The sequence below is a fragment of the Podarcis tiliguerta genome (genome assembly GCF_965153285.1).
Source record: "Podarcis tiliguerta genome assembly, chromosome: 8".
Taxonomy (NCBI): domain Eukaryota; kingdom Metazoa; phylum Chordata; class Lepidosauria; order Squamata; family Lacertidae; genus Podarcis; species Podarcis tiliguerta.
In genome coordinates this window covers 23,737,853-23,751,983 of record NC_139541.1, presented here as the reverse complement: position 1 = coordinate 23,751,983, position 14,131 = coordinate 23,737,853, and the positions used below count along the sequence as shown (strand labels likewise).

The following is a 14,131-nucleotide window of genomic DNA, read 5'->3' as shown; positions in this document are numbered from 1 at the left end:
TTGGTTGTCTCTGTTGAGACAACGTGGTCATTGCCTTTGCATGTATTGGAGAAATTTCTGTTGGTGTGTGGGTGAAGCAGATGCATGCAGTGTGAAAGTAACCTTTGGTTCTGCCAAAGGTTTTAGTTTTTCTATTTGTGTGTTTCTGATTGTTTTTAATTCTCTCATCTATTAAATCACCTCGGGACAGTGGTTGAGAAGGCCAATAATAAATCAGTGTTAATAAGAACTGAATAAAACACCATAAATCAGCCAGCCAGGAGATGCCACTATGTACCTAAGCAGCACATGTTGAATTTTGTAACCCCTCATCAGAACAACTGGAAACTGCTATTTAACATGTTGGATTGGACAAAGTGGCAGAGAATTGAAAAGAGGAGATCGTAGATACAAAAAAAAAAGAGGTGCTCCCAGCATCTGGGACTGAACACTCTTGCTTGGATTATTGCAATGTTTGCTTTTGTTTTATTGCGCAACTGATGTTATTCTTAAGACAGCGTTCCTGGCCGATTCTCTCGGGGTTTCAACGCTCCTCACCTTAATACTGCGCCATCACCTACAGACAATGCAAAAGAAAGAGGAAGTGTGAGCATTTGTCTCAAAAAGCAAGAAGCATTGGCTTATTTGCCTTTGTATATACAGTATTCATTTTTTAAAAAGGTTTCATCTGTATTTTGATCATTTTATGATGATTGCTGATTTCATATCCTATGCATATTTTACCTTCTCTTACATAAGCCACTTAGAGGGTGGTTTTTGTTGTTTTTTAAAAAACAAGCCTTGTATAAAACTTGTAAATTGCTTTTTTTGTGGCATGTCCCCCTTCCCCCTCCCTTCATCCCATTTGTCTCACATGAACGGTGGGATAGGAGCTTGAGATGCATATAATGGCTATGAGTGGGGACCTGGATTGGCTGCCAAAGACCCTCCCTTTCAAAACTAAAATCTCTCCAGCCGTCTTTCGCCCATATCCACCCTTGCTTTGAGTTCTAAAAGCAGGGTGGGCAGATTAGAGGCATTAAAGATGCCTGCTAGGTTGCCCAGAGACCTTTGGTTACCTGAGGCAAAGGTGATCTCCTCCCTCCTCTGCAGAAACCACACACTTCCAATTCCATGTACAAAACCTGCCCAGACTGGCAGCTGAATCTGAGGGCCGTTTCCAGACTGAATGGGGAGTGCTTACTTTGGGGAGGGCTCAAAGGGGCAAAATATTTTGTAAATGATTTTGAGTGGAATGAATTTGAATTGCATGCCTATGGCTGCACTCTGCAGAAATCAAATGCAGAAATGAAAAGGGGGGGGGGGAGGTGCGTGTGTTCCTAATGCACCAAATCCACATCGGAAACAGAGCCAGGGAATTGGACGCTTCAGAAATCCAGAGAAAAATGTGGGTGTAGCCTCAGTCGAAAGGCAGATCTTCCCCTGCCGCCTTTCATCCCAAATGTGTTCTGTCTCTACTGAAGCCCACTCTTGGCGCAGCATCCATATTAAGCGGCAAGGATGACGGACCGGCCTCAAGGTGTGCTGCTCACCTGCGCGATCCAGTTGTTGAAGGCAGAGACCCGTGTGAAGACAGACGGCTTGCGGTAGTAGTTGCAGCCAAGAGAGGAACCGAAACTGACCACTCCGTGCACCTCCCATTTCCCACTAGAGTTTTGGCAGTTGAGTGGGCCACCGGAGTCCCCCTGTAAACAAGCCAAGGAAAATTTGATGGAGCTTTTGGGAAAGGAGATGCTCTTGGTCACCCTGAATGCTCTGCGCTGGGGAATGGGAAAGTACAGGGGCATAATTGATTGGGGGGAAACTGAGGCTCAGTGCTTAGAGCACCTGCTTTGAATGCAGAAGGTTCAACCTCTGGCTGCTCCAGAAGGGCTGCGAAAGACCCCTCAGCATTGCCAGATTTATGTATAAGCTAAACAAGCTATAGCTTAGGGCTCCACTCTCTTGCCCCCCCCCCCAATTTAAAGGGGAAAAAACGATGTACATTTCCAAAATATAGGATAAAAAACAAATAAAATAAAACCTACAATTATTATTTCATGTGATAGTAAGTTTCTAGAGACTAGATTATGAGTCTTTGTAACTTGTGTTTCTAAAGGAACTTTTGTTATTGCCAGATGCCAATGTATTTGCATTATCAAGTTTGTTATGAGTAAAAAAATCATTTTAAGTTAGAGCTTAATAATTATTTCACTATTAATATACTTCTTAATTGTATTTCAGTTCAACAATTACTTTGAAAAAATACATGTTTTGTTATGTGCAAGTGGCTTTAGATACCTGTTAGGTCCATAAATTACCATATAGCATATATGCAACACAAAAAACAGCAACAATTTGTTGTTGACAAAGGACAGCTGGACCTATAAAGGGGTCCCATTATCTTCAGTAGCTTAGGGACTCATCAAACCTAAATCCAGTCCTGCCCCTCTGGCTTGGGAAGCTGCTGCCAGGCAGTGCAGGCTATCTTGAGCTGGAAGGATGGTTCATATTATTGTTTCGGGGAATGTGACTCAAATGCAAACCCAGCTGAATTTCGCCTCCACCCCTTGCGAATGCCAGAATGAGTTATGCATTGCAAATCTGGTTCTTTGCTACATCTCCTTCCGATTGCAAGGCATGTTGTTTCTGGCCACTGGATTGGGCTGCCCCTACCCTGACACCTGCATGCATGCACGCACTCACGTTGCAGCTGGAGATCACGCCATCGCCGCCTGCACAGACCATGTTGGTTTTGACTGAGCTGCCCCACCAGCTGGCCTGGGAGCAGGTGGCATGATTCACCACAAGCAAGCGCCCCTGCTGCAGGATATCTGGCAATGGACCATTTGCTAGAAGAGACAAAAGCAAGAGAGTTATGAGATGGAGCAATGTCAAGCAAGGAAGTAATAGGCGTCCTAAAAAGGTAAAGGTCAAGGATCCCTGACAGTTAAGTCAAAGTCACAGACGACTCTGGGATTGTGGCGCATCTTGCTTTACAGGCCGAGGGAGCCGGCGATTGTCCACAGATAGTTTTTCAGGGTCATGTGGCCAGCATGACTAAGCCGCTTCTGGGACAATGGAGACCAAAATGCTGTTTACTTTCCTGCCAGAGCAGTACCTATTTATCTACTTGCACTGGCATGCTTTTGAACTGCTAGGTTGGCAGGAGCTGGGGCAGAGCAACAGGAGCTCACCCCGTCGTGGGGATTCGAACCACCAACCTTCTGATCGGCAAGCCCAAGAGGCTCAGTGGTTTAGACCACAGCGCCACCCACGTCCCCACAATAGGTGTCCTAGTCCTTTGCTTAAAAAAAAAAAGCCCTCCCATTGTTTGAAAGTTCTCTTCCTGTGAAAGAGACTTCCAGTTTTCTGCCTCATTGTCAGGGAACTTTAGAAATCTGGTGTGTGCAGTGTTTACTTATTTAATTTTTATTTAGAAGATTTAGAAACTACTTGGTAGTTCCCCTTGTCTTCATCCCCCTAGCACTGTATTGCTTATATTGTAACCTTGTGGTTGTGAGACGGCAGGGAGTGTTGGAGGTGCTTTTCTTTCCAGGAAACATTTCTGCAGGATTCTGCAGCTCCACCCACTGCCATAGGAGCCAACTTCTAGGGGCTGAGGGGCCACAAAATATTTGAGGGGGCCGGGAGCCCCCACAGTGGATGGGCATTGCCATTCAAATGGTGTGTATGCAATGCATCCCGTGATTGATTATGTGGGGTGGGGTTTACCTGGGCCTCCCCAATATTTTGTTTTAAGTTGGCACCCCTGCCCACTGCCCCGGACTGCCCACGCTTGCTGATCTGAGAAAAGCCCCCTGAGAAGTGTTGCCTCCTGATGTTCCCAGGGCACTTCTAACTGAAACATGGGGAGCTGGGGGAAACTGCAGAGCAAGATGGTTTGCAGAACAAACATCTCAAACGTAGCTACCTCAAAAGTCAAGTGAGTGTGACAAAAACCCTGCTCATCATGCATGAGAATTTCACCTAGAGATGCCCAATGGGCAAGAAAGGGGAGAATTTTAGCACCTGAGAAGAAGTCTTCTCACTCTTGGTGCTGATTGGAGCCAATCAGAATGAAAGGAATCGACTCATAGCAGTGGCGTAGCGTGGGGGGTGCAGGGGAGGCCGGCTGCACTGGGGCACAACATCTGGGGGTTAGGATTAGGGGGCGCAAATCCACGGGTTAGGGGGCGCAAATCCACGGGTTAGGGGGCGCAAATTACTTGCCTTGCCCCGGGTGCTGACAACCCACACTACGCCACTGACTCATAGAATTGTAGAGCCCAGCTCCCTGCAATGCAGGAATATGCAGCTGTCCTTATCGAACCTGAAACCTTGGTGTTATCAGCACCGCACTCTAACCAGCTGAGCTATCCAGGTGCTGAGTCAACCACTAAAGGGTCCACCTGGAGAAATCACATGAGAGAAACACCAAGAAGTGTGCCCAGAAAATAGTAGATCTTGCTGAAATGTAACACATGGAGACCTTTGTTTATTATTGCAATGCACCCATGGTTGTTATTATTCTATATTTATAAAGATGACTGTATAATCTTAGACGGGGGCATAGCTGTGACTCTCATGAAAGGACCCTGCACTTGAATGTATCACTGCACTGCATTGCTGCGTATTATGCTCCTGAAAAGGGCAATGAGTCGCAAACTGCTTGCAATTAAGTATAATAATAATATTTTTTTAATTTAAAAAATCCACCACGACACTTACTTATCAGCCTTCCCCATCCAGTTACATAGCAAGGATAGTTAGCAGCTAAGATACTGTTGGCTTTTGGGAGGCATGCTGTCTGGATGCTGTTGCTCAAGGTGACATGCTGAGAAAGTTTAATGAGTGCAATATCGTTCCTGGTTTTGATGGAGAAAGAGGAAAAATGGGCATGAAGAGCAGGCCACATCCATCCGTTTATTTAAAGCATTACTATACCTCTTTAGACAGTCATGGCTTCCCCCCTAAGCATTCTGGGAGCTGTAATTTGCTAAGGGTGCTGGGTGTCATTATTCCCCTCACAGAGCTACAGTTCCCAGAGTTTACTGGGAAGAGGGACTGATTGTTAAACCACTCTGGAAATTGTAGCTCTGTGAGGAGAACAAGGGTTTACTAACTATAGTGCCCAGGATTCTTTGGGGGGAAGCCATGACTGGTTAGTCTTATAATGGTTTAAAATGTAAGGTGAGAATGTGGCTTATGGTGTGCATGGAAACTAGAAAACCGCGCCGAGGGGATTCCGGATAAATTGCCCAGGATTTTTCCCACATTTCCTAGGGTTTGGGCAAATGAATGCAAAGACTCTGGATTAACTGACAAACCTCCATGCCAATAGGTGGGGGACTTTTGGCCCAGAGGCTAAATGTGACCCACCACAACTTTTGCTGGTGAGGCTGTTCCCCCCTCAAACCACAAGACATGGGATGATCCTGCAGCTAGAAAGCAGGATTAAACAATGCATCAGTTGACGAATAGGGGTTCATTTTTTTTGGTTAGAAAATGTAATTCAACCGCACAGCTTGTTATTGCTGCTGCTGGCTTTCACATGGAAAATGCAAGATTTACTCAGAAAAAATAAATGGATAACTTTGATGGCATGCCAAATACTAACATTGATTTGAAAAATAATAATATAGAAAATTAACTTTATCTCCCCTCCACCACCACCACCACCACCACCACTGTTGGCCACAATAATTTCTTCTATTCTTGCTTCATGAAAAGCTATTATATTACCCATTGGTAAGTCTACTTGCGTCCCACTGGGGGTGAACAATGATTTTTGATGGGGAAACGGCAACTGATCCTCTCTCGCTGGATGAGAGACTGTGCTTTCCAAGGAAGACGCGATAAGTCCGACCAGAACTGAAGAAATGGAGAAAAAGAGTGAGGGATGAGAGTGTTTCTTTGCATAATGAAGACGAAAAATCAAATGAGTTGGGTTGTATCCAACTACATTCTACTTAGAATAGACGCATTGAAATTAATGGACCTGAATGAGTCATCTGCCTTGATTTCAGTGGGTCTTTCTCTGAGTAAGACTAACACTAGAGTGTCCGGCTTGCTGGCTTCTCACAGGCATCCGGCTGGCAACTGTGAAAGCAGGATGCTAGACTAGATGGGCCACAAGCTCTTATTAAATTACAATGGTACCTCAGGTTACACACGCTTCAGGATACATATGCTTCAGGTTACAGACTCTGCTAACCCAGAAATAGTACCTCGGGTTAAGAACTTTGCTTCAGGATGAGAACAGAAATCGTGCTCCAGCAGCGCGGCAGCAGCAGGAGGTCCCATTAGCTAAAGAGGTGCTTCAGGTTAAGAACAGTTTCAGGTTAAGAACAGACCTCCGGAACGAATTAAGTACTTAACCCGAGGTACCACTGTATTATGGATACAACCCAGTTTTTTGTGCATATCAAACACTTTCATGGGCTACAGTTCATTTTGCCAACTGCAAGAAGAGCCTCGTTGCATCAGGCCAAAGACCCAACTAGTCCAATATCTTCTTCTCTCAGTGACCAATATGTGATGGTCTAAGCCAGGGGGAGGTCAGAACTCTCAGTATTCCAGGCAGACTGGAAGGCAAGGATCAATAAAGAATCCCTGACAGATGGACATCAAACCTCTGCTTAAAAACCCCCAATGAAGGAAAGTCACCACACTGCAAGATAGTCCGTTCCACTGTTGAACAGCTCTTATCATCAGAGAGTTCTTCTTAAAGTTTAGTCCATTGTCATTTGAATCCATTCAGGTCCCACCCTCTGGAACAGCAGCATATACAAACTTGCTGAATTTTCCATGTGACAGCTCTTCAGATATCTGAAGATGGCTGTCATATTCCCTCTCAGCCTCCTCCATGCTAAAGATACCCACTTCCCTCAACTGTTTTTCATAAGGCTTGGTTTCCAGGCCTTTGAACATCTTGGTCGCCCTCCTCTGCACACGTCCCACCTTGTCAATATCCTTCTTCAACTGTGGTGCTCATAACAGGACACAGACCACCAGGAGTGGCCCAATTTCCCAGAGTGCCAAGAATCCCAGAGTCTTAAATGAAAGCAGCTGTTTTATTGGGGTGCTGACGTACCTGATACAGTGAGCGGCTGTCATGACCCAGTTGGTGGCGATGAGGGTCCCGCCACATGTGTGATGCCAATTCCCACCGGACAAATATTGAAGGGAAGCCTGAGAATGAGAGGCAAGTCTCAGGATGAGCTTGAAGGATGCCCAACCCTGGACCACCGTTAATGTTACCCAAATCAGAGCTGAAACAAGTTTGCTCCTGAAAACCCTTTTCCAGACGCTCTGAGTGTTCATTTTGTAATAAATGACTTTGACTCTGATTTTTTCTCTCCTTTCATTACTAGGAGTTTGGCAGGTTGACTTTGATACCTGGTACATTTTCATAGCTGACAAACCGGAGATGGGGCAACTTCCTGGAGCTGTTTCCTCTCTCATTACAGGGTCAATTTCTTGAATTTGTGGTGGAATCCTGTTTCTCTGGCATGCATGGGAGCTCCCACCCCCACAACAAAATACAGAGATAATCCTGTTTTTCTGAGACTTGGAAATTGAGCACACAGCAGAACATGGCAGCTGGGATGGATGGGAGGAGTCAACCCCCACCCCACCCCCAATTCTCAGGAAGAGAGTCCATGATGGAAAGCCAAAGGAAGGAATCTTTTTCAGTGCTGAGAGACAGACGATTAGTTGGACAACAAGACTGCAAGGCTGTATCTTACCTGCCAGGGCCAGCTGTTCTGCCGGGCATTCTCCCCTCCAACAACTCTGCTTACATTGGGCTTGTAGGCCGGGACCCCACAACTGAAGGCTGCAAAAAGGACACAGTGCAGACACTCTTGGAAGGTTCAGCGCAACAGATGGATGATGCTCAAGGGAGCAAAATTCTCAGGCTACAAATTAGAATGCCTATATTGTTGCAAGAACCCTCTTTGACTCTACGCAAAGAGTAGGGTTTGGTGGGGGTTGGTGGTGGCTGAGCGACTGGAAATCAGAGTGTGTGTGAAAGAAATGAGTTTTTGCTGAGTCTGTACAGGCTGTGTACATACACTAGACCTTCAGGCCACATTCTCCCCTTGAAGAATTCTGGGCACAGCAGTTCACTCCTCAAGGAATCACAGTTTCCACCAACTCTTACAAATGACAGTGCCCAGAACTCTTTGCAGGGGTGTGTGTGTGTGTGTGTGTGTGTGTGTGTGTGTGTGTGCTCTGAATGTGCTTCAAAGCTATTTTGTGTATGCAGCCTGAGTGAGTTGGAAATGCAGATCCCTCCCCATCCCACCATATCTCCATAGAGAGCCCACAAAATGGCTTTCAGTGCCTGATACATATCAGAAAAGCATCCGAAGAGGTTTTCCACATCTCCTGGTAGAATCGATTGTGCATCTTGTTTTGAGGCTTGCATGATCTTAATACTACTACTGCTACTACTACTACTAATAATAATAATAATAAATATGCAGCCCACATGACTGTGTTGCCCCAGGCACTCTGGGCAGCTCCCAACAAAAAGTAGAAATAGCACAATACAACCTCACAAACTAAAAACTTCCCTGAACAGGGCTTTCTTCAGATGTCTTTAAAAAAACCACATCACTGTTTATCTGCTTGACAAGTGCACAGCAGTTTCAAACAGCATATAAGCAGCTTGTAAAAAAAAAATCCTACTCTGCTGCTGTTAACAATTCTTCATTGCTAGACCATAATTGCTCCAACTGGGTTTTGAGTTGCCATCTCTCTGCACTGCATTTTGAGAGCACCTCCCCAGCCTGCCAAGGACGGTCTACTCTGACCTGCTCTCCAGGCTTCCCATTCAAACACACCACTTGCTTTGCAATTCTGTCCAGAGGTCCATCTGCCCAGTGATGTGTCTCCAGGCCCCTAAGGAGCCGGAATAAATGAGACAAACCCTGTGGTTTATTCCTAGTATCAGACCCTCCAAAAGAGAATGTCTCAGCATGTGGAAATTCTCCTATTATTATTGCTCTCCTGGCCAGTAAGCACTGGGCTGAGCTCTCCTTCATTCATAATCTAGATACTCCTTTTCTGAAAGCCATCTAAAGGAGTCTAGGCCTGCCACCTCCATGCCCTGTGGCTATGAACCAGGCAATTACATCCTCTTATTTATCCTGAGTTTGACCCATACCCCCGTAGGCCAACGCCAGAGCAGCGGACTCCAATCATGGCTGAGGACATCTCTGTTGAGAAGAGTCTTGCTCTCCATCCAATGGTCTTATATTCTGGGCAGGTTTATCAGTGGCAGGTCCAGCTGATAATGCTATCAGTGGCATGGAAAGGTCTGCATTGGTTGTGTGCCACTGGGAGACGTGGCAATCAGAAAGTTTCCATTGCCTTCCTCCCAAAGGTCGTGCCAAAATACCCCCACAGCTGCTTGTTCTCCCATCCAAGTCAGAGCTTTGGTGTGTACTGAAGATTGGGTGTGTGTCTGTTGTACATTCAGGAGCCTGGACAAGAGCAGGTTGGCAACAGAGGGGCTACGGTTGAGAATCCATGTCCTGCACCTCCCGAGAAAGCCTGCATCTCGCAGGTTGCACTAAAAATGGGGGAGGAGGACCCATGGCGACATGCTAGCCCCCTTCCCCATGGTGACGCTTCCATCCCTTTCATGTCTTTCCCCGGGTGCTGGCACCCCATGCTACACCACTGGTAGAGCGTCAGGGGAAACATAACACATGGCAGGACTTTCCTATCTACAAGAAAAGGGAGGTGTGCTGTGACCTTGCCGAGCTCAGCAACGAAACAGAAACTATCGAGGAATTCTTGTCACCTTTTGGGAACCCCGCAGGTGGAGTGATGCGAGGGTGTTTCGTAAGGAGGGCTGCAGCCTTGAAACGTGGCCTAAATATAGCACTCAGGGTCAAGGGCAGGGAATGGGGCAGCAATTGACGTCCGTTCACCTCTAAAAGCAAGCCTGTTTTAACCCGCACTTTTTGGAACAAGGAGCAAACTGAAATGCAGCCATCTTGCGGCCCAACAGGTGGAAAGACACCCCATATCATCCCTGAGCATTGGCTATGCTGGATGGGGAGTAAGACTCCAACAGTGTCTAGACAGACACATGAACCTTCATCCCTGCATTAGAGAACAGGCACCCCACCCCCACCCCTTAAACATGTTCTATTCATGCACAATCATGTACAGTGGTACCTCAGGTTACAGACGCTTCAGGTTACAGACTCCACTAACCCAGAAATAGTACCTCGGGTTAAGAACTTTGCTTCAGGATGAGAACAGAAATTGTGCAGTGGCAGCGCGGCGGCAGCAGGAGGCCCCATTAGCTAAAGTGGTACCTCAGGTTAAGAGCAGTTTCAGGTTAAGAATGGACCTCCAGAATGAATTAAGTTCTTAACCCGAGGTACCACTGTATACACGTGACACCTGGAAATTAATGAATAAATAGAATCATACCAAGAAATGGTGGGAGAGAGCTGGAGAGTCCTTATGGCTCACAGAGGGACCCTCCCCAGAACTCAAAGAGGATGTCATTGAGGGCGGAGGAAGCCCCAAAGAGACCAGAGGCTCAGTGGGGCTTTGTTTATGCTGCTCAGCCTCCCTGCCTAATAGCTGACTCCTGGGGTAGCACAGCAGAAGCAGCCACATGACCTCCAGCCTCCAGCCAACCCTAGAGATTCAACTCTAGATATTTTGGTCTGGATTGTTGATAGAGCTGACGAGCAGGGAAGAATAGGCATTCAGAGGCTTTTTAGAGGGTGCTCCCCACTTTATGAGATTTCACTTATGCACACAAGGAATCGGAATGTAACCCCGGTATTAGGGGGGCCGAATGCTTGTACCGTATTTTGAGTGCTGTGATCTCACGTGATTCCACCCCAAGTTTTTGCCTTGAAAAAGCACTCTTTCGGGGCTGCAATCTCGCGCGGCGCCCCAAAACATGTGAGAGCACAGCCTGAAAAAAAGGACGTGTTTGGGGCTCTGTGATCTTGTGCAGGTCGAATAGGAAGATGCGAGTTCCGGTTTGGGGAGTCAAGATGCTGGAAGGTACCCATCTATAAATTTCTGTAGACCTTGTTTGCTTGGAAAACTGCACCGCCAAATTAAGATGTGCCCCTTTCAAGGAATTGCTGTCTCAGTGGCAGAGGGTCTCCTTTGCCCACAAAAGGTCTCAGCTTCAATTCTCATATCTCTAGATAGGGATGGGAGAGATTCCCAGCCTGAATCCTGCAGAGCCACTGTCTGTCAACACTGGCTTAGATGGAGCAATGCTGTAGGCTGCTTCTTCTGCTGCTCCTGTTTAAATCAGCCCCTTTGTTTTGAACCATGAGGACTGGAGCCCATTTTCTAAAGGGGGTTTTGATGACAACGAAGTTTTTCAGACACTGCGAAGAACCTATTCCACAGTGTGCAACATTCTACTACATCTGGAGGCAGCCTCAGTTTCCATTGGCTAATTCATCCACTTGCTTGTTTAGCGAGGAGGGAATAATGTTCTATAGATGCCTGGCCAGAAAGGAGTGATGTGACCTAGCTCCTCGGGTGCCTGTAGTGTATTGTATGGTCTCTGGCTACACACACACACACACACACACACACACACACACACAGATGTTGCATGGTTGGTTTGACAGACAACCTTTCGGTAGTGGCACCCACCTTATGAAACACCCTCCCATCAGATGTCAAGGAGATGGAGATAACAGAAATCACTAGGTTAAAGCTGACTGAAAGTCCAGAGGTAGCATTATTATCAACTTATGATGGGGTGGAAGGTTCGCAGGCTATGAAGAACTTGCTCCCAAATTTATTGACAGCTGCACGAATTATTATAGCTAGGTAATGCTAGGTAATAGCTAGGTAATAGCCAGTATTCTGCACACACAGCATGCATTTAAAGCATGTCTTTCTTTCTTTTTTAAAGGAACAAATTCTGCCATATTAAGGGTGATAGGAATTGTAGCCCTGTGATGGATAAACTAAAGTTCCCAGGATTCTTGGTGTCTGTGTGTGCGTGTGTCTGTGTGTGTGTGTGCTTTACATCTATGGAGTGTACACAGGAGAAAACAGTTTGCCTGGAAGCACTCCAAGAAACATATAGAGTCCTCTTTCTAGAGAAGGAACTACTGTATTTTTCGCTCTATAAGACGCACCAGACCACAAGACGCACCTAGTTTTTGGAGGAGGAAAACAAGAAAAAAAGTATTCTGAATCTCAGAAGCCAGAACAGCAAGAGGAATCGCTGTGCAGTGAAAGCAGCAATCCCTCTTACTGTTCTGGCTTCTGGGATAGCTGCGCAGCCTGCATTCGCTCCATAAGATGCACACACATTTCCCCTTACTTTTTAGGAGGGAAAAAGTGAGTCTTATAGAGCAAAAAATACGGTAATCCTGTTGAACTGCAGCGGCTACTGTAAAGAGAGATCATGGGGCTGAAGCCTGTCTTAAAAGCTGTAGCTTTTAAGGGAAGAGGTATTCAGCAGCGAGGGGGAAACGTACACAGTACCAAAGTCTGAAATTCAAATCAGAGCAGGAGGTGAAGCTTGTATTCCATGGGCTATTCTTCAGGGAGAGAATCTTTCTTTCATTTCTCTTCCTTCCCCTCGCCACCCACCTCTTTCTTTGCTTTACTAACCTCCCTACCTCTCCTGAGTTTGGGGAGTCAGTCCAGATGCTTAGAATTCAGTAGAAAAGGCTGCTAAACCAGCCAAACCAGTTTCTCAGTTAGGGTAATGGCCAGTTAAGTACCACTATTTGCCATATCCAAAGAGGTGCCTCTATTGCCATAGAGATAAATGGATGGGCCTTTTTCCACCTCACCTGGATGGATGGAGAGCAACGAGCCAAGGGGGCTGTGTAGGAGAGAGTTGAGGGCTGGAGTTGGGCTGATGCTGGAAGATGGACAGATAGACAGATAGACAGGGCTGGGGTATTATTATTTAGGTGGTTTTGTTCGGCATTTTTGTTGCTGTTACTGATATTATTCTTTTTTTTGTACAGTATCTTTATGATGAGGTCTTACGATTTATGTGATAATGGTTTCAATCTTGTTGTGTACTTTTTGATGTATTTTATTTATTGCTGATGACTGCTTTTGTAAGTATGTAAATCTTTTCATGTTGTAAGCCGCCTTGAGTGTGGTTTTAATCTGTTGGGGTGTTAGGGCTGTGAGCTCCTCCCTCTGATGCTCTGGTTGTATTTACAGTGGTACCTCGAGTTACAAACGCCTCAGGTTACAAACGCTTCAGGTTACAAAGTCCACTAACCTGGAAGAGTTACCTCGAGTTGAGAACTTTGCCCCAGGATGAGAACGGAAATCGTGTGGCGGCGTTGCAACAGCAAGAGGCCCCATTAGAGAAAGCACGCCTCTAGTTAAGAACAGTTTCAGGTTAAGAACGGACCTCCGGAATGAATTAAGTTCATAACTAGAGGTACCACTGTATGTCTAGACAAACCCATATACAGTGGTGCCTCACAAGACGAAATTAATTCGTTCTGCGAGTTTTTTCGTCTTGTGAATTTTTCATCTTGCGAAGCACGGTTTCCCATAGGAAATGCATTGACGGTTTCCCATAGGAATGCATTGACGGTTTTAAGAAAAAGGCGTAAGACATTTTCGTCTTGCGAAGCAAGCCCATAGGGAAATTCGTCTTGCGAAGCAACTCAAAAAACAAAAAACTCTATCGTCTTGCGAGGCATTTGTCTTGCGAGGTACCACTGTATCCTAAAAACATATCACTCTGGGGACCTTTATTTCAAAGAAACTAAACCCTGAGTAAATGCAGGCATCCCAAGGAGTCTCTTGCCATTTAGATACTTGGGTGCACACAACTCTATCCTCCCCTTCCTTCCTTCCTTCCTTCCTCTCTCTCTCCCTCCCTCCCCTTTCTTCCAAATGAAACTCTTTCAATTGGCTCTTTTTTTCAGGACAAAGGGTAGGATTCTGTACCCGACAACCGCATACAATTATGGAGTAACATCCCCTCTTGCTTAGACTTTCCAAAGCCGTCCGATTCCCGCATTGCAGAGAGTTGGGCTAGACTTGGGGTCCCTTCCAACTCTGCAATTCAGTGAATGCCCAAGCTGTTTGCTGGAGCAAGACAGCCGTGCTGAAAAGAAGCTGCCCCTGTGTGCTGTAAGAAATCAAGGTG

General features: G+C 46.0%; 1 protein-coding gene across 1 annotated transcript; it reads right to left on the bottom strand.

Annotated features, from left to right (window-relative positions):
- Nucleotides 1-394: 394 nt before the first annotated feature.
- LOC310683520 (chymotrypsin-like elastase family member 2A) lies at nucleotides 395-14,002 on the bottom strand (the record flags this gene model as incomplete). Its single annotated transcript, XM_083453453.1, has 8 exons — nucleotides 395-556; nucleotides 1,533-1,685; nucleotides 2,686-2,831; nucleotides 4,711-4,847; nucleotides 5,725-5,853; nucleotides 7,076-7,173; nucleotides 7,731-7,819; nucleotides 13,930-14,002. 8 exons carry the CDS (start codon nucleotides 14,000-14,002, stop codon nucleotides 539-541), a joined length of 843 nt encoding a protein of 280 aa, XP_083309579.1. The 3' UTR covers nucleotides 395-538.
- Between the last annotated feature and the right edge of the window lie 129 nt (nucleotides 14,003-14,131).